Source organism: Lepus europaeus, chromosome 5 (assembly GCF_033115175.1).
Source record: "Lepus europaeus isolate LE1 chromosome 5, mLepTim1.pri, whole genome shotgun sequence".
Taxonomy (NCBI): Eukaryota; Metazoa; Chordata; class Mammalia; order Lagomorpha; family Leporidae; genus Lepus; species Lepus europaeus.
Window position 1 is genome coordinate 11,700,525 of NC_084831.1, and position 25,006 is coordinate 11,725,530.

At 62.9% G+C, this 25,006-nt stretch overlaps 1 protein-coding gene across 1 annotated transcript; it reads left to right on the forward strand.

Annotated features, from left to right (window-relative positions):
• Window positions 1-68: 68 nt before the first annotated feature.
• Window positions 69-24,138, forward strand: PADI4 (peptidyl arginine deiminase 4). The gene is made up of 16 exons (XM_062193116.1): window positions 69-160; window positions 6,096-6,276; window positions 8,037-8,103; window positions 10,219-10,286; window positions 11,006-11,123; window positions 11,521-11,646; window positions 13,161-13,339; window positions 13,445-13,548; window positions 13,920-14,031; window positions 14,985-15,092; window positions 19,358-19,509; window positions 20,739-20,883; window positions 21,049-21,151; window positions 22,100-22,170; window positions 22,421-22,561; window positions 23,905-24,138. Exons 1-16 carry the CDS (start codon window positions 69-71, stop codon window positions 24,136-24,138), a joined length of 2,001 nt encoding a protein of 666 aa, XP_062049100.1.
• Window positions 24,139-25,006: the final 868 nt, after the last annotated feature.

A 25,006-nucleotide genomic window follows, 5' to 3' on the forward strand; every position in this document is an offset into this window, starting at 1 on the left:
GCTGACTCACGGCCTCCGCTGGGCGGTATAAAGCCACCAACCCACGGGCGAACGCAGCCGCGAAGACGATGGCCCAGGGGACGGTGATCCGCGTGGCCCCGGAACAGCCCACCCATGCCGTGTATGTGCTGGGCACCGCCACTCAGCTCGACGTCCTGGGGTGAGACGGGGCCTCCGGGATTTGGGGCCGGGGGTGAGGCTGGATGAGCCGGCGCAGCTGGAGAGAGAAGGCCAGTGCAGCCCTGGGAGGTGCCGGGCTCACGGCAGTGGGTTCTCGGTCATGGGCAGGTGCGGCTCCGCGGGGGGCCTCACCACACGTGAGCCGTTGCTGGGGAGCAGTCAGAGCTGTGCTCCTCTCGCCGTTGGAAACTTAGGGTCACACAGCAGTGGTGCCCCAGAAGCAAGGCTGGGACCTGGGCTTCCCACCCAAACCTGGTTCACGATGTGTCTGTTACCCCACATCTCTCCGTGGCTGAGGGAGATACGAGACAGGCACTGGCATGGGAGAGACTGGGGCAGAAACCCTGGCTCTCTGGGTGACCTTGGGCAACTGACTCAGTTTTCCCATCTTTGAAGTGGGAACAATTCCTACTTTATAGGGGGTACAAGGTTCGATGAGAAAAAAAAAGTGAAAATGTTTGGTGAGGACGTAGCACAGGGCCGGGCGCATCCCTGCTAATTGTTCATTCATTCATTCAGAAACGCCAGATGAGTACCTACTGGGTGCCAACCCTGTGCCAGGCTCTGGGTAACGCAAGTCAGAGGAGGAACTCCTGGGAATGCGTGTGGCCACCGCTGCTGTCCTTGCTGGCTTCCGTGGTGGCCGTGCTGGCTCCCCCACCCCAGGTTGGGCACCATGGGCCACATGGTACCCACGGGGGTGCCCGGGGCCTTGTCTTTAGCAGCCTGCAGCCAGCAGTGTCTGCTCCCCCAGAGCTGGGGGGCGGGGGGGGACCGAGCCAGAGGAGGAAGAAGCCCTGAGGCCGCGGGGGCCCTGGCTGCCCTGAGAATGAGCTGCTTGTGTTGGGGACAGAGGGGACGGCGTGCCCAGGCTAGCCCGCCGTCCAGTCCTGCCGGGTCCAGGTCACTGCTGCTTTGTCAGGACAGGGAGCAGGGGGAAGTTGGGCAAGGAGGCACCCGGAAGGGTGGGGCTCCCCGAGGTCTCGGCCGCCCCAGAACCCTTCCTCCTCTCCCTGGGGCCCGGGATTGAGCGCTGTCACTGCCCCCCCCCCCCTGCCACGCCTCCTGTCATAGCGGCTGACGGGGCAGGCGATGCTGCATTCCCGCTGGATGGGAGGGGACACTGAGCCTTGGCGAGGTGAGGGGACCAACCGGAAGCCACAGAGCCCGCGCGTGGGGGAAGCAGGACTCAGACCCGGCGGCCTGGCCCCAGGGCCCTCCTGTGTCCCTGGCCAGCCCTTCCACCACTCCCGACCACTCCTAACGTGGCCCCAGCCAGCGCCCCGCGCTCCTGGGCTGCTGTCACTCTTCCCAAAGCCAGGGGGGCAGGCCACACCCCTCCCCCCCACGTGTGCCCCCTGCCCTGCTGAGGCTGTGCCCTGCCCCTCGGGGCTGGAATCCCAGCGGCAGGAGCAGACGGTGGGGTAGGGGCGCCGCCCCCAGAGCTGCTCGGACCAGCTGCGTCTGTTCCCAGCTCAGCAAGGCCTCTCCCCGCGTGGGAACATGCGCACAACGGCCTGGGAGCAAGATCCACCCGGCCAGGGGTCAGGGAGGCCTCACGCCCACGGCCGTGTGTGGATTCTAATCCTTGTAGAGGCTCTGCAAGGCAAACAGCATCAGCATACCCATTACAGGGACGGGTAAACCGAGGCAAAAACACCTGCCAACATCAAACCAAGACGGGCCTCAGACTCGCCGGCGTCCCTCAGCGCGGTGACAGCTCCTGGCCAAGCAGTTCCTTCAGCCCCTACAGAGCTCAGGAAAGGCCCGGAGGAGGGAAGGTGTCCAGGGGACACAGCACGGAGGCCAGCGGGCTCTCCTCTTCCTCCCAGTCGCTCCCCAACAGGAGACTGCGCAGTGTAATCCCAGGGGCGTGGACAGGTCTGCTAGTGTCTGTGGGCCTCAGTTTACCTGTCTCTGAAATGGGGGAATCAACACCCGCTGCTGAGTGTGGCCGAGACCGGGTTCCAGGGTCTGGTAGAGCAGTGCGGTTTCCGGGCAAGGCTGCGGGAGTGGCCGTGGCCGCTGACACACACGGGGCGCCTCCTGCTGGCGGTCGTGGGTCCCGAGACGGCAGGAGCCCCGGGCCGAGGAAGGATGTTGGAGGCTGGCAATAGAGAGGAAGCCGGGCTGCGACACAGGGGTGCCCCCGCCCGGGAGAAACCCCCAGCCCAGGTTTAAGAGCTGGGCACCATGCAAAATGGCCAAAGGAGAGACCTCAGGGCTCAGAGTCGCACTCCTGGGCGGTCTCCCCGCCAGGCCCCGCCCCCTGAGCCTCAGTCTCCCCTCCTGGCCCAGGCGTGGGGGCGGGATGCACTGGAGGTTCCGGCCGCTCGCTCCGCCCCTCTGAAGGAAGCCCAGGGGACTTGGCTCGTTGGCACGTGTGCTGTGGCCCTGTGGTCCCCAGGCTCACTCTTCCTGCTGTTCTGGGAGCCCCTCGTTCATTCCCCTGTTGGAGGAAACGCAGGGCGTGTGCCCGTGGGCCGTGGTGCCGGAGAGGTCTGCCCGGCACCGGCTTTGTCCCGGCACTGGGCTTTGTGAGACCAGGGGCACGGCGCCAAGGCAGTGGGCTTCCAGGCTTTGGCGGGAACAAGGGCCTCTCTCTCTCGAGTCCGTCTGGCCGGGCGGCTGCGTGATATTCAGAGGCACCTGAGCAAAAAGGCGCTGGGTTTGCGGGGGTGACCCCGGCCCGCGAGGCCCCCCTGGGCACAAGCTGGGCGGCCCCTCTGTAGGAAGTGAGTAACCGTCCCTGTCCCAGCAGTGTCCTGCGTGGGCCCTCGGAGCCTCACAGCCACCAGGAGAGCTGAGACGTCCATGTCACTCCCGGGTGTAGAGCAGGGAGGGTCATGGCTAAGGTCAAGGTCACACAGCTTGTGGGCAGCAGCCCAAGGTCATTGCCACTCTCCATCCTGGGAGAGGCTGCAGGACCGCGTCCCCTGAGGGCGGAACCAGGGGCACCTGCAGTGCCGTGGGCCCCTGGGTGGCTCTCCTTGCTGTGCCTGCAGGGGAGGGGGACCTGCACTCTCTGCCAGTGCTGGCGCTGGCCGTCTCCCTGAGCCCGAGAACCAGGGGACCACCCTCAGTGTGGGCACCAGGCTGGAGGCAGGTGGGAAGACCCCGGCCTGTGCTGAGGGGACAGGCAGGGACAGACGCTGCTGTAGAAGGAATTGGGGGACCCCAGACCCTCCAGCTTGCCCCACTCACCTGTGTCCCCAGCACAAGGGTGACACTGTGTGGGGGGGTACGTGAGCACCTGCTGATGGACTGATCCAATGGCAGGGTGGGAGTGGGGGGCTGTGCCTAGCACACAGTAGCTGTTCTTTAAGTGTTTGTTGAGTGAATAAGAGATCGCAGTCTTGTTGACCTTTGAGCTCCTTTAGTGCTGGGTGCATACAGGGCGCTCAGTTATCTTGAGGGGGGGGGCAGAGCGGGGGGAGTGGTGGCGAGAGAGAGAGAGAGAGAGAGAGAGAGAGCACACTACTAACCCTCACAAGGGCGTGGTCTTGTCCTGTTCCATGGTCCTGCTGGAAGAAGCCTCCCCGGCCTTCTCTGGTCAAACAGCCCCATTCTGGGGTGTGGGGTGGATTCAACAGGGGCGGGAGGAGGAGCGGAGAGAACTTTCCAGAGCCCCGGGTCTGCTGTGAGCCACGCCTCTTGCCCATGTGTTCCCCGGTAACCTCTTGCTTTATAACCCTGGGGCCATGGCTGCCTTCCCATCAGTCCCCACCCTCTGACCTCAGAGCCCAAGGGCGCTGCACCTGTCAGCTGCACAGGGCGGCGCCCTGGCCTGCAGCCCTGCCCCCATTCACGCAGCCTCCACCCAGATGGTTCCCTGACCGGTCCCCTCCCTCACTCTGCTGGCTCCCTGCCCGCTGCCCATGCAGGTGCATTTCAGCTGGGGCCTTGTCCGCAGAGGCGGGGGTCTGGCTGGGCCCCTGCCCCATGGCTGCTGCGCTGTGTGGCTGACGAGGGACAGAGCCTCGGTGTGCTGTCTGTATCGTGGAGGAGAGGGAAGGCTCAGCCAGACGCCGGGAGCACAGGGCCGGGCACACAGTAGGTCTCAGCCCGCGTCTCTCCAGCCTCAGTGTCTGCATCTGTAGAAGGGGCTGGCAGGACAGCTGTGACACAGAGTTGTCCCGAGGACACAGGTGGAGACGTGTGCGAAGCCCTTAGCACCGTGCCTGGTGCCAAGCAGCGATGGTGGCCAAGGGGGCTGCGCTGCACCACACGGCGCCCCACGGCGGGACTCAGCAGGGGTCTGAATCAGGACCCCGTCTCTTCCCCCCTGCTCCTGGGACAGCCCCAGCAGCCCAAACTGTCTCCTCCTCCCGCTTCCCCCACACTTGGGGCTGCACGGCTCCCCTCCTGCAGAACCTCCCGCGGCTCCCAGTTACCGGCCAACTGAATCCCAACTGCAGCCGAGCTCCTGTCCCCACCCCCACCTTCCAGCTGTGTCACCGGCTGGGCTTCCTCCTCTCCGCCCACCTGTGTGGCTCCCCCTGGTGGGGACAGAACGTCACAACGAGGCACAGACGCCCACTCACGCTTCTCTCGGCTTCCCCTCCAAGTCAGGGCAATTCAAGAACTCCCGTTAGCATCTTGTCCTGCGGCTCCGCACACCCCCGCGGGTGTGTCAGGGTCACCTGGCCAGCGTGTCACAGCCCAGATCAACGGGCGCCACCCCTAGGGTCTCCAGTCCTGTAGGTCTGCGGGGAGCCCGAGAATCTGCATCTCCAACACATTCCCAGGCGAGGCTGAGGCTGCTGCTCCGAGGACCTTACTTTGGGGACCGCTGGTCCTTGGGGGAAGAACCCGATGCGGGCCCCAGCCGGGGGGGGGGGGGTGTGTGTGTGTGTGCAGCATCACAGCGCGGGACGCCAGGAAGGCAGCAGTGAGGCCGCGGTGCAGCTGGTGCCAGCCACTGCTTCTCCAAGCCTCAGTTTTCCCAGCTGCAAAACGGGACTCCCATCGCCCCACCAGGCGATGTGCAAATGCAGGTGAACAGGCGTGCTGACAAAGGTGACCAGCTGACCGCCCGCTGCGGGTTTCCCTGCGAAGGCAGCCGGCAAGGCCGTCAGGATGGGTGAAGGCACCGAGCCCTCGGTGGCACGGGGGGCGACCAGACGCCCAGATGCTGTGATGGACAGCTGGAGCCATCGTGATTAAACTCCACGGCGTTTGTGCTTGAGCTGTGAACAACGGTTTTGTATTTTCACGACACGGCACAAACGGGCTGCTAACTCTTTTATTTTTTCTGAATATTTTAAATGTTTATGTATTTATTTGAAATGCAGAACAGAAAGAGAGGGAGAGAGAAAGAAAGATCTTCCATTCACTGGTTCACTCCCCAGATGGCCACAACAGCCAGGGCTGAGGCAGACGCTAGCCAGGAGCCAGGAGCTCCATCTGGGTCTCCCACGTGGGTGCAGAGGCCCCAGCACCTGGGCCATCTTCCACTGCTTTCCCAGGTGCATTAGCAGGGAGCTGGATGGGAAACGGAGCAGCCAGGACTCGAACCGGCGCTCCGGTGAGAGGTGTGGCCTCGCAAGCAGCAGCCCCAGAACAGGTCACCTGCTTTTCCTTGGGCAGATTCTGCTTTGGGTTCGGGGGTTTTATGGTTCCTGTCTTCCAAGCAGGGTTTTGTCTGAGGTCCCGAGATGGAGGGTGGGTTAATTACTCCCCACCCTGTAGCAAATTGTCACAAATTAGGGACTTCAGAAGACACAAACCGAATCCCTCGCAGTTCCCCAGTCAGAAACCCAAGCCTGGGTCTCCTACAGTGGCAGCGCCACTCAGAGGTCTCCCACAGCCTGGGGTTTGCACCTGCAGGAAGGGGCGGCGCCTGCTGGGGATAGCGGGTGGGCCAGGCCCTCTCCCACCGGGCCGCTGCCCTCCCTCCCCCGTCTCGCCCGCAGCTCCGCCCCCGAGGACTGCACGGCCTTCGGCATCAGTGCCTCCTCAGGGGTGCTCGTGGACGTGGCCCACGGCCCCCCAGCCAAGAAGAAGCCCAGCGGCTCCGCTAAGTGGCCCCTGGAGCCGGGGCTGGAGGTGACGGTGCGCATGACGGCCGCCAGCACTTTCACGGACGACCACAAGGTGAGTGTGGCAGCCGTGGGGGCCCCGGCCACAGCGTCCTCGCCGACACCCACCCGGGGCTGCCCAGAGCCCATGGAGGCCGAGGTCTTGGCGAAGTTCATCCACACGGCACGTGTTTAAGGAGCACGTGCTAGGGCCAATGAGCGTGTGTGTGTGTGCACATGTGTGTGTGTGTGCGAGATAACTCAGGTGCAGGCGGACGGCCCCAGGGCACTCTGTCCTGCATCGAACTTGAACCTCCCCCAGCTCTCAGGGCCTTGGCAGGGCCAGGCTCGCACTGGAGACTCCAGGGGGCCCTGGGTCCTTGTCCCTGGCCCACCTCCTGGTGGCTCCAGAGTTCCATGACCTGCAGCTGTGTCGCTGGGTCGCAGCCGGTGGCCAGGCGGGAAGCACAAGGCAGCGACAGGGAGCAGAGTTGATGGAAGCCTGCAGTCCCAGGGCTGGGGGAGGGGCCGTGCACAGCACGTGCCCCCCTCTTCCCGGCTGGGGGCTTCTGTCCCTGAGCCTTGAGAGCTTTGATGGATGACATGGCCATGACGCTCACGGAGGGTGTTTGATTGACACCTGGGCGGGGCACACTTGGGGTTCTCTGTGCATGTGGCTACAAACCAGACTTTCCGGGCTGGTGCGCTCCCACGGTACCAGGATACTTCAGCCACAAGTTGAACCGCAAAGTGGGCAGTGCTGGGCAGTCCCAGTGGACAGCAGGGCCCCGGATTTCACCCTTGGAGGGGGGTCTCGAGGCCTCTCCCCAGTCGCTCATGTGGGATCTCCTGCCTGGCAGCTGCACCCTGCCTCCCCTCCCCGAGTAGCCCCCTCCCCACTCTGCTGTGAGGACCCTCGCCCACCTGCCCCATGCAGGATGACCGGCTTGTCTCCAGGTCCTTAACCCAAGTAAGGTCGCAGCCACAGGGGTCAGGGACAGGAATGGGTCTGTCACCGTCCAGCCTGCCACACCGCCTTTGGCCCCTGGTGGGGGCTCCCAGAGGGCGGGGCCAATAGCCACCTTCTCCTCCAAGGCCACACAGGCTCCTCCCTGGAGGCACAAAGTTGTCACCCACTGCAGTGCAGTCAGGGAAAACTTCCTGGAAGAAGTGGCAGTCGGAAGGCTGGTACAAAAACCCTGCCTGAGAGAGGGGAAGAGGAGCAAGAGCTATGTAGAGGGGCGGCCCTGTGCCCACCCCGGATGAGGAGATGGGGAGACCCAGGCCGGGGAAAGAGGAAGTTCTGTGCGGGGAGAAAGGGAGGTCAGGGACACAGGAGCTGCAACAATAGGTTTGGTAACAGGGGCCCATTTCCCAGGGTCCTCGGCGGGGAGTGAGGCCCCAGGGGCTTCAGGAAGACCCTGCTGGTGGCAGTGGGGGGAGACTGAAGGTGGGGAGAGCAGAGAGGTGGCTGTGCCCCGGAGAGCCCCCCCCCACCAACCTGCTCTCGAATGCCCAGAGGACCTGGCCTTGCCTGGAACCCGGGTCCTTCCGCTCGCTATGGCTGCTCCTGGGCTCATCCCCCCCGCTATTGAGCCTTGCTGCCCACCCCCTGTGTCTCACTGACCCACCCCCCATGCAGAGGGCTCCTTCCAGCTCCGCCCCCTGGGAGCCTCCTCTCCAGCATCAGTCACTCAAGCTGTCTGCCCCGCCCCCGCCAGCTCTAGCCCACCCTGCCGTCCCCGCGGCCCCTCTGGAGCAGACACAGAGCAGGGGCCAGTGGGTGTTTGTTGACTGACTCAGAGAAGTCACTAGCGGTCTCCTGCTGACCTACAGGTGCGCATCTCCTACTACGGATCCAAGCCGACACCGGTCCAAGCTCTGCTCTACCTCACCGGGGTCGGTAAGTGACCACCAAGGCCCTCTCCCCAAGAAGCCACAGCTGGGGTCTTTACACGGAGCGGAGGTGAGGACAGCTCTGGGCCACTCACACACGGCGGCTGACAGGTGCTCCGTCCCCACCCGTGAGCCCCGAAGACAGGTGGCCAGCGCGGGGCGGGGGGGGGGGGGCATCGGCGGAGCTTCCCGGGCAGCTTCCGGTCTGTTTCTCTAACCAGGGAGGGCGTGTGGGTGATCAACGTCTGAGTCTCTACAGCTTTGGGACACCTCAAGTATTTACAACCAAAGCAGGTGACGGGGCAGGCGCCCCTTGGGACACCCACATCCCACATCAGAGCGCCGGTCCGGGCCCCGGCTGCTCCACCTCCAATCCAGCTCTGGCCGATGCGCCTGGGAGGGAAGCAGGCGATGGCTCGGGTGCCTGGGCCCCCGCGACCAGCATGGGAGACCCAGGTGGCGCTCCTGGCTCCTGGCTGTGGCGAGCATCTGAGGAGTGAACCAGCAGATGGGAGATCCCTCTCTCCCTCTTCCTCTCTCTCTCTCTCCCCTTCTCTCTCTCTCTCCCTTTCTCTCTCTCTCTCTCTCCCTCTCTCCCTCTCCCTTTCTCTCTTTCTCTCCCTCTCCCGCTCCCTCTCTCTCTCTCCCCCTCCCTCTCTCTCTCTCCCCCTCCCTCTCTCTCTCTCTCCCTTTTTCTCCCCCCCCCCCCCCGCCTTTCACACCTTTCAAGATGATGCAAATGAAGGACTAATTCTTGCAAAGTGGGTGATGTTACTTTGTGCAGCGCAGACCAGCATTCCCCAAACCCATCCTGTCAGGGACGTCCTGGGCGCGTGCTCCTTTAATAGTTTTCTCTAAACAAGCAGACAGGAAGCTCTAAAGCCTGACCTCATCTCAGCCCGAGTCTCGTGCTGCTGCGTACCTGTGTGTGACGTGTATAAACAGCACAGGACCGCTCCGCGTCCTGCAGTCACATGTCAACAGTCACTGCAGGGGCTGCACATTTAGTCCTTCCAGCAAGGTAACGGAACTGGTGCAGTATGATCCCATTTTCCGTATGGGAAGACCGAGGCACGACAGGGAAACAGACCACTCAGCCGGTTAGTGAAGAGCCTGGAAGCTCCGGCCGCCCTCTGCTGCTCTGATACAGGGTCACCCAGGACAGATCATGGCAAATGACAGGCAGAGTGGACAGTGAGAGAGAGAGAGAGTCAGGGAGAAAGGTCTTCCTTTGCCGTTGGTTCACCCTCCAATGGCCGCTGCTCCGCAGCTGATCCGAAGCCAGGAGCCAGGTGCTTCTCCTGGTCTCCCATGCAGGTGCAGGGCCCAAGCACTTGGGCCATCCTCCACTGCCTTCCCGGGCCATAGCAGAGAGCTGGCCTGGAAGAGGGGCAACCGGGACAGAATCTGGCGCCCCGACCGGGACTAGAACCCGGGGTGCCGGCGCCGCAGGCGGAGGATTAGCCTGTTGAGCCGCGGCGCCAGCCAGCAAATGGGATTGAAGTTTCTTTTGGTATCAGCAATGTCTGGAATGCATGCAGAGTCGCTTCACACAGGCATCTTCCCTGGATTCTCCACAAGCCCCTTGCCCGTGGCCATGGCGTCTGAGAGGCCATCAGGGTCCATCTGACGTGGGCCAGGGTCACAGGGCCACGCCGTGGGGCGCAGGGGCCCGGGTCGTGGGAATGGCGCATTCTGATGGGGGAGGACTGACTGTGACACCGGCCTTGTCAGCCATGCCAAGGCTGTCACAGCTGGGCGGGGCTGGCATGGCCACCACCCCGAGGTCACCGGGGCCAGGGCTGGGGGGGGGGGGGGCTAGGATCCTTCCAAGCTTGCAGGGGCTCCACTCGGAACCCCCACTGGGGGGCGGGGGCAGGGACCAGGCACGCAGGGTCCAGCTGATGGCACAGTGGCCCCAGGAGCTCTGCTGTGCTGAGTGGCAGCCAGGCTGTGGGGACAGGGGCGGGCAGGGTGGGGGTGGGGTTCATGATCTGCCTCTCCTCTGACCGACAGGGAGAGGGGTCCCCACCTTGGGGAAAGGGCCTGGCCGTCTGGGACCAGGGTGGATGCCCCGCCCCGTCTGTCACCAACCTTCTCCCCTTCCTCGGTGGGATTGCAGAACTGTCCCTGCGCGCCGACGTCACCCGCACCGGCAAAGCGAAGCCCACCGGAGCCTCGAGAGGCCAGGTACTGAGCCACCTCCGCCCGCCGAACCCGCAAGGGGCCTCGGCGCTCCGCTGGGCTCGCCCAGGGCGCCCCCGTGTGGCGACCGCGTGAAAGGCGGCATCCCCTGTTAATTGTAAAGAAAGACAATTTAGGGAGAAAATTCGCGCCACCAGCACCGTGTGGGTTTAGTAATTTCCCAACTCTTTCTCAGGGTCGCACTGCCATCGACTGTGGGTTCAGAGCAGGCGCTGTCCCGCACCACGGGGACTTTAGCCCAGTTAACGCCCCGCACAGAGCATTTGTGGCACCCCTGCCCTCTGGGCCAGAGTGACCCCCAACCCCACTCCCCACCCCCGCCTAACCCGGGGTGGTGCCTATGGAAGTGAGCGATGGAGACGGGAGCGGTAGGAGCTGGGGGCCGGGAGACGGTGGCCCCGGCTGCAGACGGACCCGGCCACCGGCCACCGGCCACCGCTCACCTGCAGTCCTCGAGGGCGTTGGAGAGCGTCCCTGAAGCCCCAGGGTCAGGCTGGCATGCGGTGCGCACTGCCGGGAGCTCCATTCTGAGGATCGGACCGGTCAAATCCGGTTTACTGCCCTGGGCTCCCCGTCTGCATTTTGGGTGGATCTGTTTGGAGGCGGCACAAATCCACCGTGAGAGCCGGGAGTTAGGGGCTGAGCTGGAGGGGGAGGGGGCTGCGGCCGGATCCTCAGTGCGCCCGTCTCCCCCGTGCCCGCAGAGCTCCTGGACCTGGGGCCCTCGCGGGCAGGGCGCCATCTTGCTGGTGAACTGTGACAGAGACAACCCCACGGCGTCCAGCAGGGACTGTGAGGATGAGGAGGTGTTGGACCACGGAGGTAAAGGCTCGGCCTGAAGTCGGGCTGAGTGAACCTGTCGGGTGATAGGTGAGGCGGTGGACCAAGGTCCAGAGAAGGCAGGTGACCCGCCCAAGGTCACACAGCAGTCGGGGAAGCGCCGTGGCTGTTTCTCCTGACGTCTCCCACGGGCGCCTTCTTCCGTGCCCTGGCCGCTGCCAAACCCAAACTTCCGGTCTTGGGTCAAGCTGGGAACCCGCCGTGTAGCCCAGCGCACCCTGGTCCTTCCGGAGGACTGACTCCTCTGACCTTCAACACCAGCTGCACAGACAGGGAAACCGAGGCACAGGGCGGGCCAGCAATTCTCCCCAGGTGTTGGCAGACCTCGGACCCGAGCCTTGGCCTCCTGGGGTCTCAGGCCACCTCCTTCTCGCCCCAGACCTGAAGGACATGTCCCTGGTGACCCTGAGCACGACGACCCCCAAGAACTTCTCCGCCACCCACCAGCTGGTGCTCCACGTGGCCAAGTCTGAGATGGACAAAGTGAGGGTGTTCCAGGCCACCCGTGAGTCGCCCGGGCTCCTCCCCTTCCTGCCCCAGCCAATGGGGTGCCGCCTCTCCAAACACCTGCTCCGAGAGGAGTTCCTGTGCCAGGCTCTAAGAACCCGGGGTGGAGGGGCAAGCAGCGAGCAAGACAGAAACACCTCTGTCCGCCTCCTTTAGAAGGGAGACGCGGCCGGCGCCGCGGCTCACTAGGCTAATCCTCCGCCTTGCGGCGCCGGCACACCAGGTTCTAGTCCCAGTCGGGGCACCGATCCTGTCCCGGTTGCCCCTCTTCCAGGCCAGCTCTCTGCTGTGGCCAGGGAGTGCAGTGGAGGATGGCCCAAGTGCTTGGGCCCTGCACCCCATGGGAGACCAGGAGAAGCACCTGGCTCCTGCCATCGGATCAGCGCGGTGCGCCGGCCGCAGCGCGCCTACCGTGGCGGCCATTGGAGGGTGAACCAATGGCAAAAGGAAGACCTTTCTCTCTGTCTCTCTCTCTCACTGTCCACTCTGCCTGTCAAAAAAAAAAAAAAAAAAAGCAGGGAGACGCTTGTCACTGCTCTCTCTCTCTCTCTCTCTCTCTCTCTCTCTCTCAGCCTCACACACACACCTCTTGTTCACAGAGACTTTGATTGACACATGCAGTCACTTGTTCTGGAACATTCTGCCAATCAGAGACAGCTGTAACTGGCAGCTCAGAAGCACCTGCTGCTGAGCTCCGGGCACAGGCGTGGAGCCATGAACCTGCCGGGGCTGTGTGGGGGGCTGGGAGAGAAGATGGATAAAGGCATGTCATGGGGTGGAGGGGGGAGCCTGGAGGGGGTGGTCAGGGCAGGCTTCCCCCACGAGGAGGCCTCCGGGCGGACGCAGGCGCAGGAGTGGCCTGGCGCTCCCGGGGAAGGGGACAGAGCTGCAAGGCCCTGAGCAAGGCAGGAGGCCGGTGAGACTGGAGCCCAGTGTACAAGGGGCAAACTGGTGGGCGAGGGTGGAGAGAGGACGGGGTGGGGGGCAGACCAGGCGGGTATGGACCGTGGCCACCACGCGGAGGGAGGTGTGAGAGGCCGTGGTGGGGTTTCTGCAGAGCCAAGGCTCACTCCAACTCCAGACTCCGTGACAGACCCCCTTCTTGCCTCAGCCCAGGCATCCCCTCCTCCAGGAAGCCCTCGGGGCTTTCTGCATCACTGCTTGGGTAGTCTTTGTTCCGCTCTACCTACCTGTGCGCTCTGCAGGGCAGGATGAGGACTCTGACCCCCAGGTCCCCCCACTCCTACCCCAGGTCTCTCCTGAATGAATGAATGAATGAATAAGTGATGTGAACTGGACTTCCTGCAAAGTTAGGGTCGGCTCTGGCGCTCCCCGTCCTGGACCCCCAGCCAGGGGAGCGATGTCCCAGCTGCGGCTTTGGGTCCTGGGGGAGGCTCGAGCTGGATTCCGCTGGGAGGGCCCTTGGGGATGACACGGGGCGCCCAGCGCGGGGACAAGAAGGAGGCCCCGGCGCCAGGCCTGCGGGCCTGAGCCTGCCCGCCTCCTCCCCAGGCAGCCAGCCGCTGTCCAGGTACCTGGCGGTCCTGGGGCCCCAGCAGCCGTCTCACGTCCTGGAGCTGCCCGCCGGCCAGCACCACACCGAATTCTATGCCGAGGGCCTCTCCTTCCCCGACACCGGCTTCCCAGGGCTCATTTCTCTCTGTGTCTCCCTGCTGGACACGTCCAACCCGGTAGGCCAATCCTGCAGCCCAGAGCGGGGGCCCGGGCAGGGCAGCGGGCGGTGCTGCCCCCCACCCCGTGCTGTGACACCTCCCTGCCCCGCCCCACCCATGCAGGAGCTCCCCGCAGCCCTGGTTTTCCAAGACCGCGTGACCTTCCGCGTGGCCCCCTGGATCATGACCCCCAACACCCAGCCGCCTCAGGAGGTGTATGTGTGCAGGTGAGGCCCCGGAGCCCAGTGGGGAGCTCTCGCGCGGCAATGGGAGAGTCTTGGTCCTGACCTTGACCCACTGAGGGCCTCCGGCTTGCTTGGGACCCTGCGGGCCAGGACACAGGCCGGAAGCCAGTGAGGCTGGGCTGCCGCTCCAGGGCTGTCCCCGGTGGCCTGGCCGGGCCACCCAGCAAGGTTCCTGCGGCAGGCATGGGGACAGGCCTCAGCAAGACGGGACCAACCCAGCAGGGGGCTCTGGTCAGGCCGCAGCCACCTCCAGAGCGCCTGTGCGGGCCCCCAACCCTCCCACCCCCACCCCCACCCTGGGCCCGAGCTCTAAAATCCAGAGCCCCCAGGAGCCGCTTGTCCTCTCTCCCTAGGGTCTTGGAAAATGAGGACTTCCTGAAGTCGGTGGCAGCGCTGGCCAAGAAAGCCAGGTGCAAGCTGACCGTGTGCCCCGAGGAGCAGAACATGGACGACCAGTGGATGCAGGTGCGCCCCCCGCCCCCGTCAGCTGTGAGTTACGGCCTCCCGCAGGGACGCTGCCCTTCCTTTTAAAAACAAAGACAAAACAAAGATTTATTATTTATGTATTGAATTTTGAAGGCAGGTTGACAGAGAGAGAAAGAGAGAGAGAGGGAGGTCTTCCATCTGCTGGTTCACTCCCCAAATGGCCACAATGGCTGGGTCTGGGTCAGACCGAAGCCAGGAGCTTCTTCCTGGTCTCCCGTGCAGGTGCAGGGGCCCAAGCACTCGCGCCATCTTTCCCAGGCCACAGCAGAGAGCTGGAAGGGCAGCCGAGCAGGTGCCTGAGGCAAGCAGCGGCTCTGCCCCTCCCTCCTCCCAGCGCCTCGGTCACCTGCCCTCCCGCCTCCCTGTCCCTCCACCCTCCTGCTGGGCTGAGCTGTGTGAAGTGGCCGCTAGCCCTTGTCTTGACCCACAAGGACGGAAATCCTCGATGGCTCCATGTAGCCCTGGTTCAGAATCGCGTTCACGTCCAGTCCCACCCCCGCCCGTCTGCAGAGGAGGCAGGATTCATACTCGGTTCCTGTCTGAAGCTCCCCTGTACCCTCTTACCACCACAGGGCTTGGCCCCTCGGGGGGAGTGGGAGGGGGCGCTGCCCTCGCTGGCCTCCCGGCCTTGGCCTTGCAGCCCTCCCCGCAGGACGTCTGAGTCCCCACAGACCCCCCCACACCTACCAACACTGCCCACTGCCCAGCCTCCTGGCTCTCAAGGACAGGGCCGGGGTCTCCCTCCCTGTGGGCCCCGGCACCAGCAGGAGCAGGAGTGAACAAGCTCCGGGCGGGCCCCCTCGACAGGCTCTGCTTGCTGGGGTCGAGGGTCTCTTGCTGGGGTGAGAGCCTGGAGGGCTCCCTGACCCCGTCCCGGTGCCGCGGGCTGAGCCTCCTGCCCGGTCTCCCCCTCCCTCCCTCTCTCCATGCAGGACGAGATGGAGATCGGCTACACCCAGGCCCCACACAAGGTGCTGCCCGTGGTCTTTGACTCCCCGAGGGACAGGGGCCTGAAGGATTTCCCCATCAAAATCGTGATGGTACCTGCCGGGGCGGGTGTGGGAGGGACACAGCCTGCCAGAAATAACACACATGCACACACACACACACACACACATCCCGCGCACCTGGGGATGGGGGGGGGTGCACAGCCTGCCGGAAATAACAGACACACAGACACGCACACACACACATGCAGACACGCACACACACACACGCACACAGACACACACGCTGAGTGGCTCTGGAGGGCGGGGTTCCCGCTCAGCGGGGCCCTGCAGGTGGAACACACACACACACACACGTGCACACTCACGCACACACATGCACACACACGCTGAGTGGCTGGAGGGGGGGTTCCCGCTCAGCAGGGCCCTGCAGGTGGAACTTGCCGTTCTGTTGTTACCTTGATGAGATCTGTCTCTTCCCAAAGCTCCTGCCACCCACGCGCTGGGCTTGTCCTCGGAACAACTCCACGCAGGGGGAGGTGGGTGGGGCCGGGCGTCCTGGGCCGCAGGGTGGGACAGGACAGGACCCTCTCTCTCCAGCCGCTGGAGGCTCCGTCTTTCAGGTGGGCTTGGCCTTCAGGGGCTGCGCGGGGAGGGAGGTGGGGTTGCAGGACCCGTGGTCATTTGCTAGGTGACTTTGTCAGATGTCGGGTGGGAAGTGACATATCGCTGAGTCGTGCTTGGCTGGCCTGGCGGGTCCATGCACACTCAGCACAGACGGTTGTTGTGGTTGTTGTTGTTGTTATTATTATTATTATTATTAGCTGTGTTTCCTGAGCACGCCTTCTGTGTCATGCGCTGACTCACTGTAATTTGACCACCTTTTACGGAGATGCTATCAACAGGCCCATTTTGTAGATGGAAAAACTAAGGCTCAGCATGGAAAAGCTGGAATTCACACGGGGCAGTCTAGCTCGGGCTGCATACGGTGCCCCACCCGCCTTCTTGCTTTCCCAGGAAGACCCACGCTGGCTCTTGGCGCGCTGGGGGAGTGGAGGAAGGGGTGTAGGATCCGAGGTTTTATGGAGCAGCTTTCCCGGGAGGTCTGCACCCCAGGGCAGGCGAGGCAGCCCCGCCCACACGTGGGCTTGGAGCGAAGCTTTGGTTTAACTCAACAACTTGTCCGAGTCTCACCTCCTGCCGCCCAGCCCCGCACTGAACCATGGAGGCACAGAGACTCCGCTGAGCCGGGGAGGTGGGGGTCAGGTTCACCCTGGATCAGGAGCAGGGCAAGGGCCTGGCCACCTGCCGCCAGGAGTTTGCTCCCTTCTCGCTGGTTTCGGGCCCCCCCTTGTTCAGAGGCCGTGTCACTGTGTCACCGTGTCACTGTGTCACCTACTTTGTATCTTTTTTTTTTAAGATTTTATTTATTTATTCGAGAGGCAGAGTTACAGACACAAAGAGGGAGAGACAGAGAGAGAGAGGTCTTCCATTTGCTAGTTCAGTCCCCAGGTGGCCACAAAGGCCAGGGCTGGGCCAGGCAGAAGCCAGGAGCCAGGAGCTTCCTCTGGGTCTCCCACGTGGGTACAGGGGCCCAAGGGCTTGGGCCATCCTCTGCTGCTTTCCCAGGTGCATTAGCAGGGAGCTGAATCAGAAGTGGAGCTGCCGGGACAAGAACTGACGCCCATATAGGATGCCAGTGTCACCGGCGGTGGCTTTACCTGCTACGCCACAGCGCCGGCCCTGGCCTCCTGTCCTCACAGCACTGTGGGAGGTGACAGCGAGCGTTGGTGAAAGAGTAGGGGGAATCTGAGGGGCTTGCAGTACCCAAGGGGTGACAGGGGAGGGAGAATTAGGGAACAGGCTGAGAGAGGACGGTCGGGTGGGCCTCGGCGACAGGCTGACCCTGCGGCAAGAGCTTGGCGGAGGCCAGGGAGCTGGCTGCACGGTTCTGGGCAGGCTGCACCATCAGTGCAAAGGCCCTGAGGCAGGAGCCTCTACAGGGGCAGCGAAGAGGCTGGAAGAGGCGGGGCAGAGCGAGGAAGAGGCGGGGCAGAGCGAGTGGGTGGAAGAGCAGGAGGAGAGGTGAGGGGACGGGTGGTGCGGGAGAGGGATGGATTTTTTTTTTTTTTATTTCTCCTTTCTTATGTCTATAAACAAAACGGATTTCATATACGCAGTTTTAAGGCCATACTGATGCTCCCCACCACATTCCCTCCTTGTTTCTTGTTGGTTTTCCTTTTCCTTTTGTGCTAACCTACTTTTAATGTACATTCTAATCACAAGCTCAATCCTCCACTGCATAAAAACTCAACAAGCAGCAGGCGAAAAGCCACTGTTGCCAGGGGTCTGGGTGAGGGCTGGCGACAGTAACCAGACCTCGGGCGTCACTCACCCACCGCCATTGCGTTTCCTGAACTCTGAGTTTTGTCCTTTGTGGGAGGAGACCGGGGGTCAGGAGAGTGATTGCAGGTGTCCCGGGGCGAACGTCCCGGGGTCCTGGTTGTGGGGGCCCCACATGGAGGGACAGCCCCTCCCGATCGGCTGTTGCACTGCGAAAACCTCCAAGGGTCCCCAGGCTTGGGCCGAGTCCATCTGGTCGCTGGCGGTGCTGGATGGTGGGGACCCAGCTCAGCTGCAGGCTTCCTCTGGGCTTCTACTGCAGCCACGGTTCATGCATTTGCTTTTTCTGTGTAAGGTGTGCTAACTGCATGCATTTCCCAAATGCAACTTGAGGCACGCAGGGATTCTTCCCACGTACCCACCGCCCCCAACCCCGTCTTCCTCCTCCCATTCTTATTTTTTGCTAAGATGTATTTTCAATTTATACACATAAGATTAACTCGATACTAAGTAAAGAGTTCAACACACAGTATGGGGGGAGGGGAACCTGTTTTTTGACCAGTGCCGAGTCATCGCATCTCAAAGTGCCAGTTTCACTTCTGTAGATACTTTCAGGGTTTCTGAGTTGTCGCAGGTCAGGGAGAACACACGGCGCTTGTCCTTTAGGGACTGGCTTCTCTCACGAAGGATGGTGTTGTCCAGTGGCATCCATTTTGTTGCAGATGACAGTATTTCTTTTTTTATTTTAATCGCTTTGTGGTATTCCACGGGGTACGTATCCCATCGTTTCTTCATCCAGTCTTCAGTTGGCGGACATTCGGGTGGATTCCACAGCTTGGCCGTTGTGAACTGAGCTGCGTGAGGGGCAGATCTGGTGAACCTGCCGGCCCCTCTAAGGCCATCAGTTAGCGTCTGAGGTGCCGGGAGTCAGCACAGGGTCTCACTCAGCAGAGGGCTGAGATCCGTCCAGGGGGAGTGGCCGGCAGGGGCCGGGGCAGAGCGGGCGGCGTCTCAGCAGAAGATGGGGCAATGCGGGGAGCAGGGCGTCTGGGCAGGTTCTTGGGCAGAGCCCCTAGCAGTTCCTGGCCACTGTGAGAGACAAATGAGGCAGAAGTGACGGCCAGGCTGTGACCGGGATGGGGGTGGGGCTGCGGGTCAGCAGCTGTGCTGGGGTGGGAGAAGACAGGTGGACCTCAAGTGTGTCTAACCTTTGGGAGAGAGGGGGCCCCACATGTGAGGACTGTCCCCGTGTGGGAGAACGGCCAAGGGCAGACAGTGGGCTGAGGACGTGGGCTGCCTCAGCGGCTGCCCAGGCAGGGAAACCAGGCGGGCACCTCGCCCAACGGGCCGCAGAGACTGGAGGGTGCACCAGGAAGATGGAGGAAGAGGCTCCGGCCAAGACTAGAGACGAGAATCCCCCGGGGTGGGTGGGGTGGGGTGAGCAGGACAGCCCCCCCATCCCACAGCCCCCCGCCCCGCGCACCAGTGAAGCAGGTTCCAGTCCTTGGCCTGCACAGCTGTGGAACCCTGGCGTGGGGGGGGGGGGAGGCACCGGTGACTGCAGCCAGAGCTCAGAGCTCCCCTCCGGAAGGCCCTGCCGGCGCACTCAGGGGTCAGCGGGCGTCCCGGGCTCTGCACCTGCCAAGGGACCTGCAGAGGCCGCCACTGCCCCGAGCTCAGCTTCTCCCCTGCAGAGCCAGGCCGGGGCAGGCAGGGGGCCTCAAGGAAGGCAGGTCCTTTTCCTACCCACTGACTGGCCTCGCCGTCGCCAGCAGGGACGCGGCCGGTGGACCCAGGCGGCCGACCCCCACCGAATGCCTCCTATGGCCGCCTCTGCCCCGAATATTCCCCCGGGAATATTTGCTCCAACTCCCAGCACTTCAAAACACTCATGGAAAAATGGAATAAAAAGATAAGCTTATCTGGGTGTAAAAAAAAAAAAAAAATGAAGATCCGTGCATACTTCTTTTTTTCCACAAACTTCCTGAAGACCCCTCGTACGTCTCCCGTCTCAGGGACCAAATTTCGGCTACGTGACGCGTGGGGCCGCAGAGGAGGTCACGGGGCTGGACTCCTTCGGGAACCTGGAAGTGAGTCCCCCGGTCACGGTGGGGAAGAAGGATTACCCGCTGGGCAGGATTCTCGTCGGGAGCAGCAGCTTCCCCAGGTAAGGGGGCAGGGCTGGGGCCGGGGGCGGGGCCCGCAGGGAGGGCGCAGGGGGCTTCTGGGAGTTGGAGGGGCACCCGAATGCGGCCCTGTAGACCTGAGTCCCAAGTCCAGCTCCGTGGCTCACCGCTCAGCCAGCAGTGTGCACTGGGCCAGGCGCCGGGAACGCAGCCCTGCACGTAGACAAGGCCCCACCACAGCGCTAGTGGGCGAGGCAGGTGGCAGAAACAAGTGAAAGATGATTTCACACAGAGAGGAAAACGAGGAGGGGGCAGAGCTAGGGTAGCGGGGTGGGAGGGAGCCCTCTCTGGGGGAGGGGCGCTTGAGCTGAGGCTGCCGATGGGAAGGGCACGGCTGCGTGGAAATCCGGTGCAGAGCAGGCCTGGCGTGGGGAAGAGCGTGTGCAAAGGCCCTGCGGCAGGGAGGAGCTTGCTGTGCTGGGCAGGCCAGGGTGCCTAACGCAGAATAAGCAAGAGGAAGAGCAAGGGGGTGGCGCACACTGGGCCGGGTCCGAGAAAAAGGCTGAGGGAGATGCAGGGAGGTCCCCAAAGCCCCACAGGTAAGCAGGAGTCACCAGCCCAACCCCGCGGTACATCACCGGCATTGGGTGACTCAACAAGCAGCAGTTTCCAAGGCTGACATCTGGCCCTGTCCGCCTTGGGGCCAAGCCTGCTCCCCTCCAGGAGCCTGGAATGACAGTTTCTTTTCTCTCTTTCTCTTTCTTTCTTTCCTTCTTTCTTTGTCTCTCTCTCTCTCTCTCTCTCTCTTTCTTTTTTTTTTTTGACAGGCAGAGTTAGACAGTGAGAAAAAGAAACAGAGAGAAAGGTCTTCCCTCCGCTGGGTCACCCTCCCAAATGGCCGCTACGGCCGGCGCCTGTGCCGATCCGAAGCCAGGAGCCAGGTGCTTCCTCCTGGTCTTCCATGTGGGTGCAGGGACCAAGGACTTGACAATTTCTTTTTTTTAAGATGTATTTGTTTATTTGAAAGGCAGAGTTAGAGAGAAGACAGAGAGAGTCTTCCATCTGCTGGTTCATTCCCCAAATGGCTGCGACAGCCAGGACTGGGTCAGGCCGAAGCCAGGAGCCAGGAGCTCTATCCTGGTCTCCCACGTGGGTGCAGGGGCCCGAGCACGTGGGCCGTCCTCCGCTGCTTTCCCCGGCCGTAGCAGGGAGCTGGGTGGGAGGTGGAGCGGCACTCTCCCCGGTGACGCGCCTTCCTCTGCCCCCGCAGCGACGAGAGCCGGGACATGCACCAGGCCCTGTGGGACTTCCTGTGTGCCCAGCAGGTGCAGGCCCCTGTGAAGCTCTATTCGGACTGGCTGGCCGTGGGCCACGTGGACGAGTTCCTGAGCTTTGTCCCCGCGCTGGACAGGAAGGTGCGAGGCGCCGGCCACGCCTCCTCGCTGGGTCCCCAAGCACAGCTCCATGCTCTCCCTGGGCAGGGGGCGTGCCTGGCTCAGCAGAGGGGGTGGGGGAGGCGCTGCCCCTCTGGGAGCCCCAGTGGCAAAGCTGACCTCTGACCCCAGTGTTTCTGCCTGCAGGGCTTCCGGCTGCTCCTGGCCAGCCCCCGGGCCTGCTACAGACTCTTCCAGGAGCTGCAGCGGGAGGGCCACGGGGAGGCGCTGCTCTTCCAGGGGCTCAAGAGTGAGTGGCCAGGCCGCCGGCTTCTCTCTGCCCCTTCCTCTGCCTCCCGCCGCCAGGCAGCAGCATCCAGGCACCCGATGTGGGCTGAGCACGCGGGAAGTATAGCTCCCAGCCAGGCAACAAAGCAACCAGGACACGGGCCCCAGGGGTGGGGGTCCTGGAGGAAGTGAGGCCCAAGCAGGGGCCTGAAGGCCGAGCTGTCACCGGCCAGCAGGTGGAGTAGTTTGCGAAGGGGGCGGGGGGAGTGCAGACAGAAGGTGCAGAGGCGAGAGGAAGCCCCTGGGTCTGAGGACCCCAGGGCCACCCAGAGGGCTGGACAGTGATTAGGTTGATTTTCCCAATTAAGTCCGTTTAAAATATTTTGAAAAATCATCATAGACTGTCTTAGCCTACCACGGTACACAACATTAGCAGTAACTTCTGCACCTACCTCTGTGTCCGTGCCCATTGTCCAGCCCGAGAGAAACATTGTCACTGAGCAATCACACCGCTAAAATGCGCCATTAACAGCACCTGCCCCGCCAGTGCTCGGGGTCACCTGGATGTTAGGGATGGCTGCTGCCGCCGCCTTTTAAAAAATTGCGTTTTCGTGTTATGTCCATTCTCTCCATAACTCTGTTTAATCTGCAAGGAAGACAGACAGAGATCTTCCATCTGCTGGTTCACTCCCCTAGAGCCCCGGACAGGCAGGGCTGGGCCAAGGCTAAAGCTGGGAGCGGGGCTTCTGTCCAGAGAACTCAAGCCGCCACCTGCTGCTTCCCCAGGTGCGGAAGCAGAGCTGTGCCCAGACCCAGGCACGCCGCTCAGGGAGGCTGGCATCCTGAGCCAGATACTCTCCCCTGCCCCCATGTTCTGGATGGGGACACTGAGGCCCCGCTGCACCTTCTGGGACTGGGAACGGCCCTCAGAGGTCACTGGCTTTTGCTTTTTTTTCTTTTGCTCCAACAGGAAAAAAACAGCAGCAAATAAAGGAGATTTTGTCCAACAAGAAACTGAGGGAGCACAACGCCTACGTGGAGGTACCGCAGCTGGCCCGGGGGTCATCGTGGCCCAGGGGAGACAGAGGCACAGAAGCAGGGGGGCAGAGGGAGGGGAGGAGGCCCACGGGGTCCCCCAGAGCCCTGGAAACATGGCTCGGTCCCCAAGAGCCCCACAGCCACCGCCACTGCCTTCCTGACCCCGGCCCTCGTCCACCCTCAGCCCACGGCCCAGCCCCCCGCCCCCCTGTAGCCCCCCACCCACCGCCCCTCCCGCCCCTCCCGCCCCCAGAAGTGCATCGACTGGAACCGTGAGGTGCTGAGGCGGGAGCTGGGCCTGGCCGAGGGCGACATTGTGGACATCCCGCAGCTCTTCAGGCTCGTGGGGGGCGGCAGGGAGCGCCTCAAGGCCGCCGCCTTCTTTCCCAACATGGTAAGGGGGGCGCCCTAGATGCCGGGGCCTCCCGGTCACGCACTGCTTGGGGGTGGTTCCGGCACAAGAACTCTGGGCCGGCGGGGACAGGGTTCAGAGCTTCCGGGCTGGGGTGGCTGTCACTCCGCTGGGGGCTGCAGTCGCCCTCGGCCACGACAGGTGCCAGGAAGGGAATGCATGTGGGGGCCCTCGGCTGGGTGGCCCCAGGGGACCTCTGCGAGGTGAGGGTGGTACCACCCCTTCCCTGGCTGGGTGGGACCCCTGATGCAGGAGCACAGATGTGAGGGTCACACACCCCACCCCCAGTGCCCAGCCCGGGTCACAGCCCCCATCCCTCTCCCGTCTCCTCTGAGAACACCCGAGGGCCCTTTGGCCGCTGCCTTCCCCAGCGCTGGGCTTGCAGCCCCGGACCAGCCTGCACCCTAACTTGGTGGTTGCAGACTGGGTTCCCCAGGGCTCTGGGGTGCCTAGGTGGTGCCTCAAATCCGGAGCTCAGGTTGTCTGTGTTCCATGCACGGAGGCCCTGCAGAGGGTCTTGTATAGAATGGGGGTCCCGTGGCCCTGTCCTGCCCGGGCTGGGACGGCCTGAGCCTAGCGCCGGCCGCATATCACCTGCAGCACAGATCTATCCATGTGTATGATCCGTGCAGACATTACCGGGTTTTCCATTCTAGTCTTAGGAAACTTTCAGTTTAATAAATGCTTTCGGCCGGAATAAAAGAAATAAATAAAGGGCCCCTGGGCTAAAAGAAGAGGAGAGCCCCTCCCCCACCCCTTGAACTCCCTCGGCCCCAGGCATCTCGGTCCCCTCTGCTCTGGCAGAGCCAGGCTTCCGGGGCAGGAACGGAAGCGGGTGCCGACAGCTAGGGGAGGGCTCCTGGCATGACGCACGGGCCAGGGCGAGGGCTGGCTCTGAGCCGCCAGCGAGGCCTCTGCAGGGAGCCTGAGCCAAGGCCTGCTGGCTCCCCGGTGGTCATGGAACAGGCAGGGAAGTGAACCACGGGAGGCTCTCAGCCCGGGCTGAGCCGCACGGAGAACGAGACACCCTAAGGACTCAGGAGGGCAACCCTGCACTGACTGTGTCCCTGGACACGCCAGCTCATGTTTATTGTTGCCATGGAAACCAGAGTTCGGGGACACATGGCAGCTTCGCAGTGGGGCTGGCATCTGAGCTGGGTTTGACCAGAAGGTGGTCGGTGAGGGAGAGAGACTTGGGCACCAGTCCTAGAACAGCGGGGTGGCCCTTTTCCCATGCAAGACTCAGTTTCCCCATCCACAAAGGTCGGGGTGGGGTGGGGGATGTGCGGACCACACCCCAGGCTGCAGCCTCCCTCCCGCCGCAGGTGAACATGCTGGTGCTGGGCAAACACCTGGGCATCCCCAAGCCCTACGGCCCCATCGTCGCCGGCCGCTGCTGCCTGGAGGGGAAGGTGCGGGCGCTGCTGGAGCCGCTGGGCCTGCGCTGCACCTTCATCGACGACTTCTACTCCTACCACGTCCAGCAAGGCGAGGTGCACTGCGGCACCAACGTGCGCCGGAAGCCCTTCGCCTTCAAGTGGTGGCACATGGAGCCCTGAGTGCGGGTTCGCCGGGCGCCCTCCTGCCCCCACTGCCCAACCCCCAGCCCGAGGTGGCCGGCGCCCTGCGGCATGGCGCAGCTGGAGCTCCCGGGGCGGCTCACTTCCCTTCTCCTGGCCCCAGCCCCGAGGCCTCCCCTGAGGGTCCCACGAGGGTCCCAGTGTCACAGACTCAGCTGTGCTTGGAGGAGCTGCAGGGAAGTTGTCCGTCCCTGTGTGCGCCACGGCCACCTGTCGCTCCTGTCACTCACCACGAGCTCGCTTGGCACCGCAGAATTGCCAGGGTCTCGGAGCCAGCATTACCGTGTGTGCCTTTCGCCGGTGGATAAGTCTCACGTGAGGGGCTGGCATCGGACCTAGCAGCGAACATGGCTGCGTCCCACATCAGAGTCCGTGGGCCCCGCTGCTGGTCCAGGTCCTGCCTGCAGACTCTGGGAGGCACTGGTGGCGATGGAAGCAGTTGAATTCCTGCTACCCACGTGGGAGACCCGGATGGAGCTCCAGGCTCCTGGTTTCAGCTCCAGCTGGGTTCAGCGCTGTTGCATTTAGGGCATAAGCCAGCAGATGGCTGCATCTTCTTCCTCTCAAATAAAATTTTTAAAATACATTTTTTTAAAATCTTGCATTGAAAGGGCTAACTGAGGGACAAAATGGAGGAACTAAGGCTAACCGCATTTTTCTTGCTTCTGTACGAGTTGGCTAAGCTTGCATGCGATATCTTTAGAATAAGATAGGACGGAAACTCCCCAACCCTTATCCTGTTGTGACATACCAAGGTTTTACTGCCATCCTCGTCCTTGCTTGCTTAAGCTGATAAGGAAAGAAGAAAAACCGCAAAGCACGGACAGCCCGTACCACCCCCGCCTGG

Excerpts from the sequence above, each read along its gene's own strand:
- PADI4 (XM_062193116.1), top strand. The coding sequence starts at position 69 with ATGGCCCAGGGGACGGTGATCCGCGTGGCCCCGGAACAGCCCACCCAT. Across the intron at positions 13,340-13,444 it reads TGCTGGACACGTCCAACCCG|GAGCTCCCCGCAGCCCTGGT; the intron begins GTAGGCCAATCC and ends CCACCCATGCAG. Across the intron at positions 21,152-22,099 it reads GCTCTTCCAGGGGCTCAAGA|GAAAAAAACAGCAGCAAATA; the intron begins GTGAGTGGCCAG and ends TTGCTCCAACAG.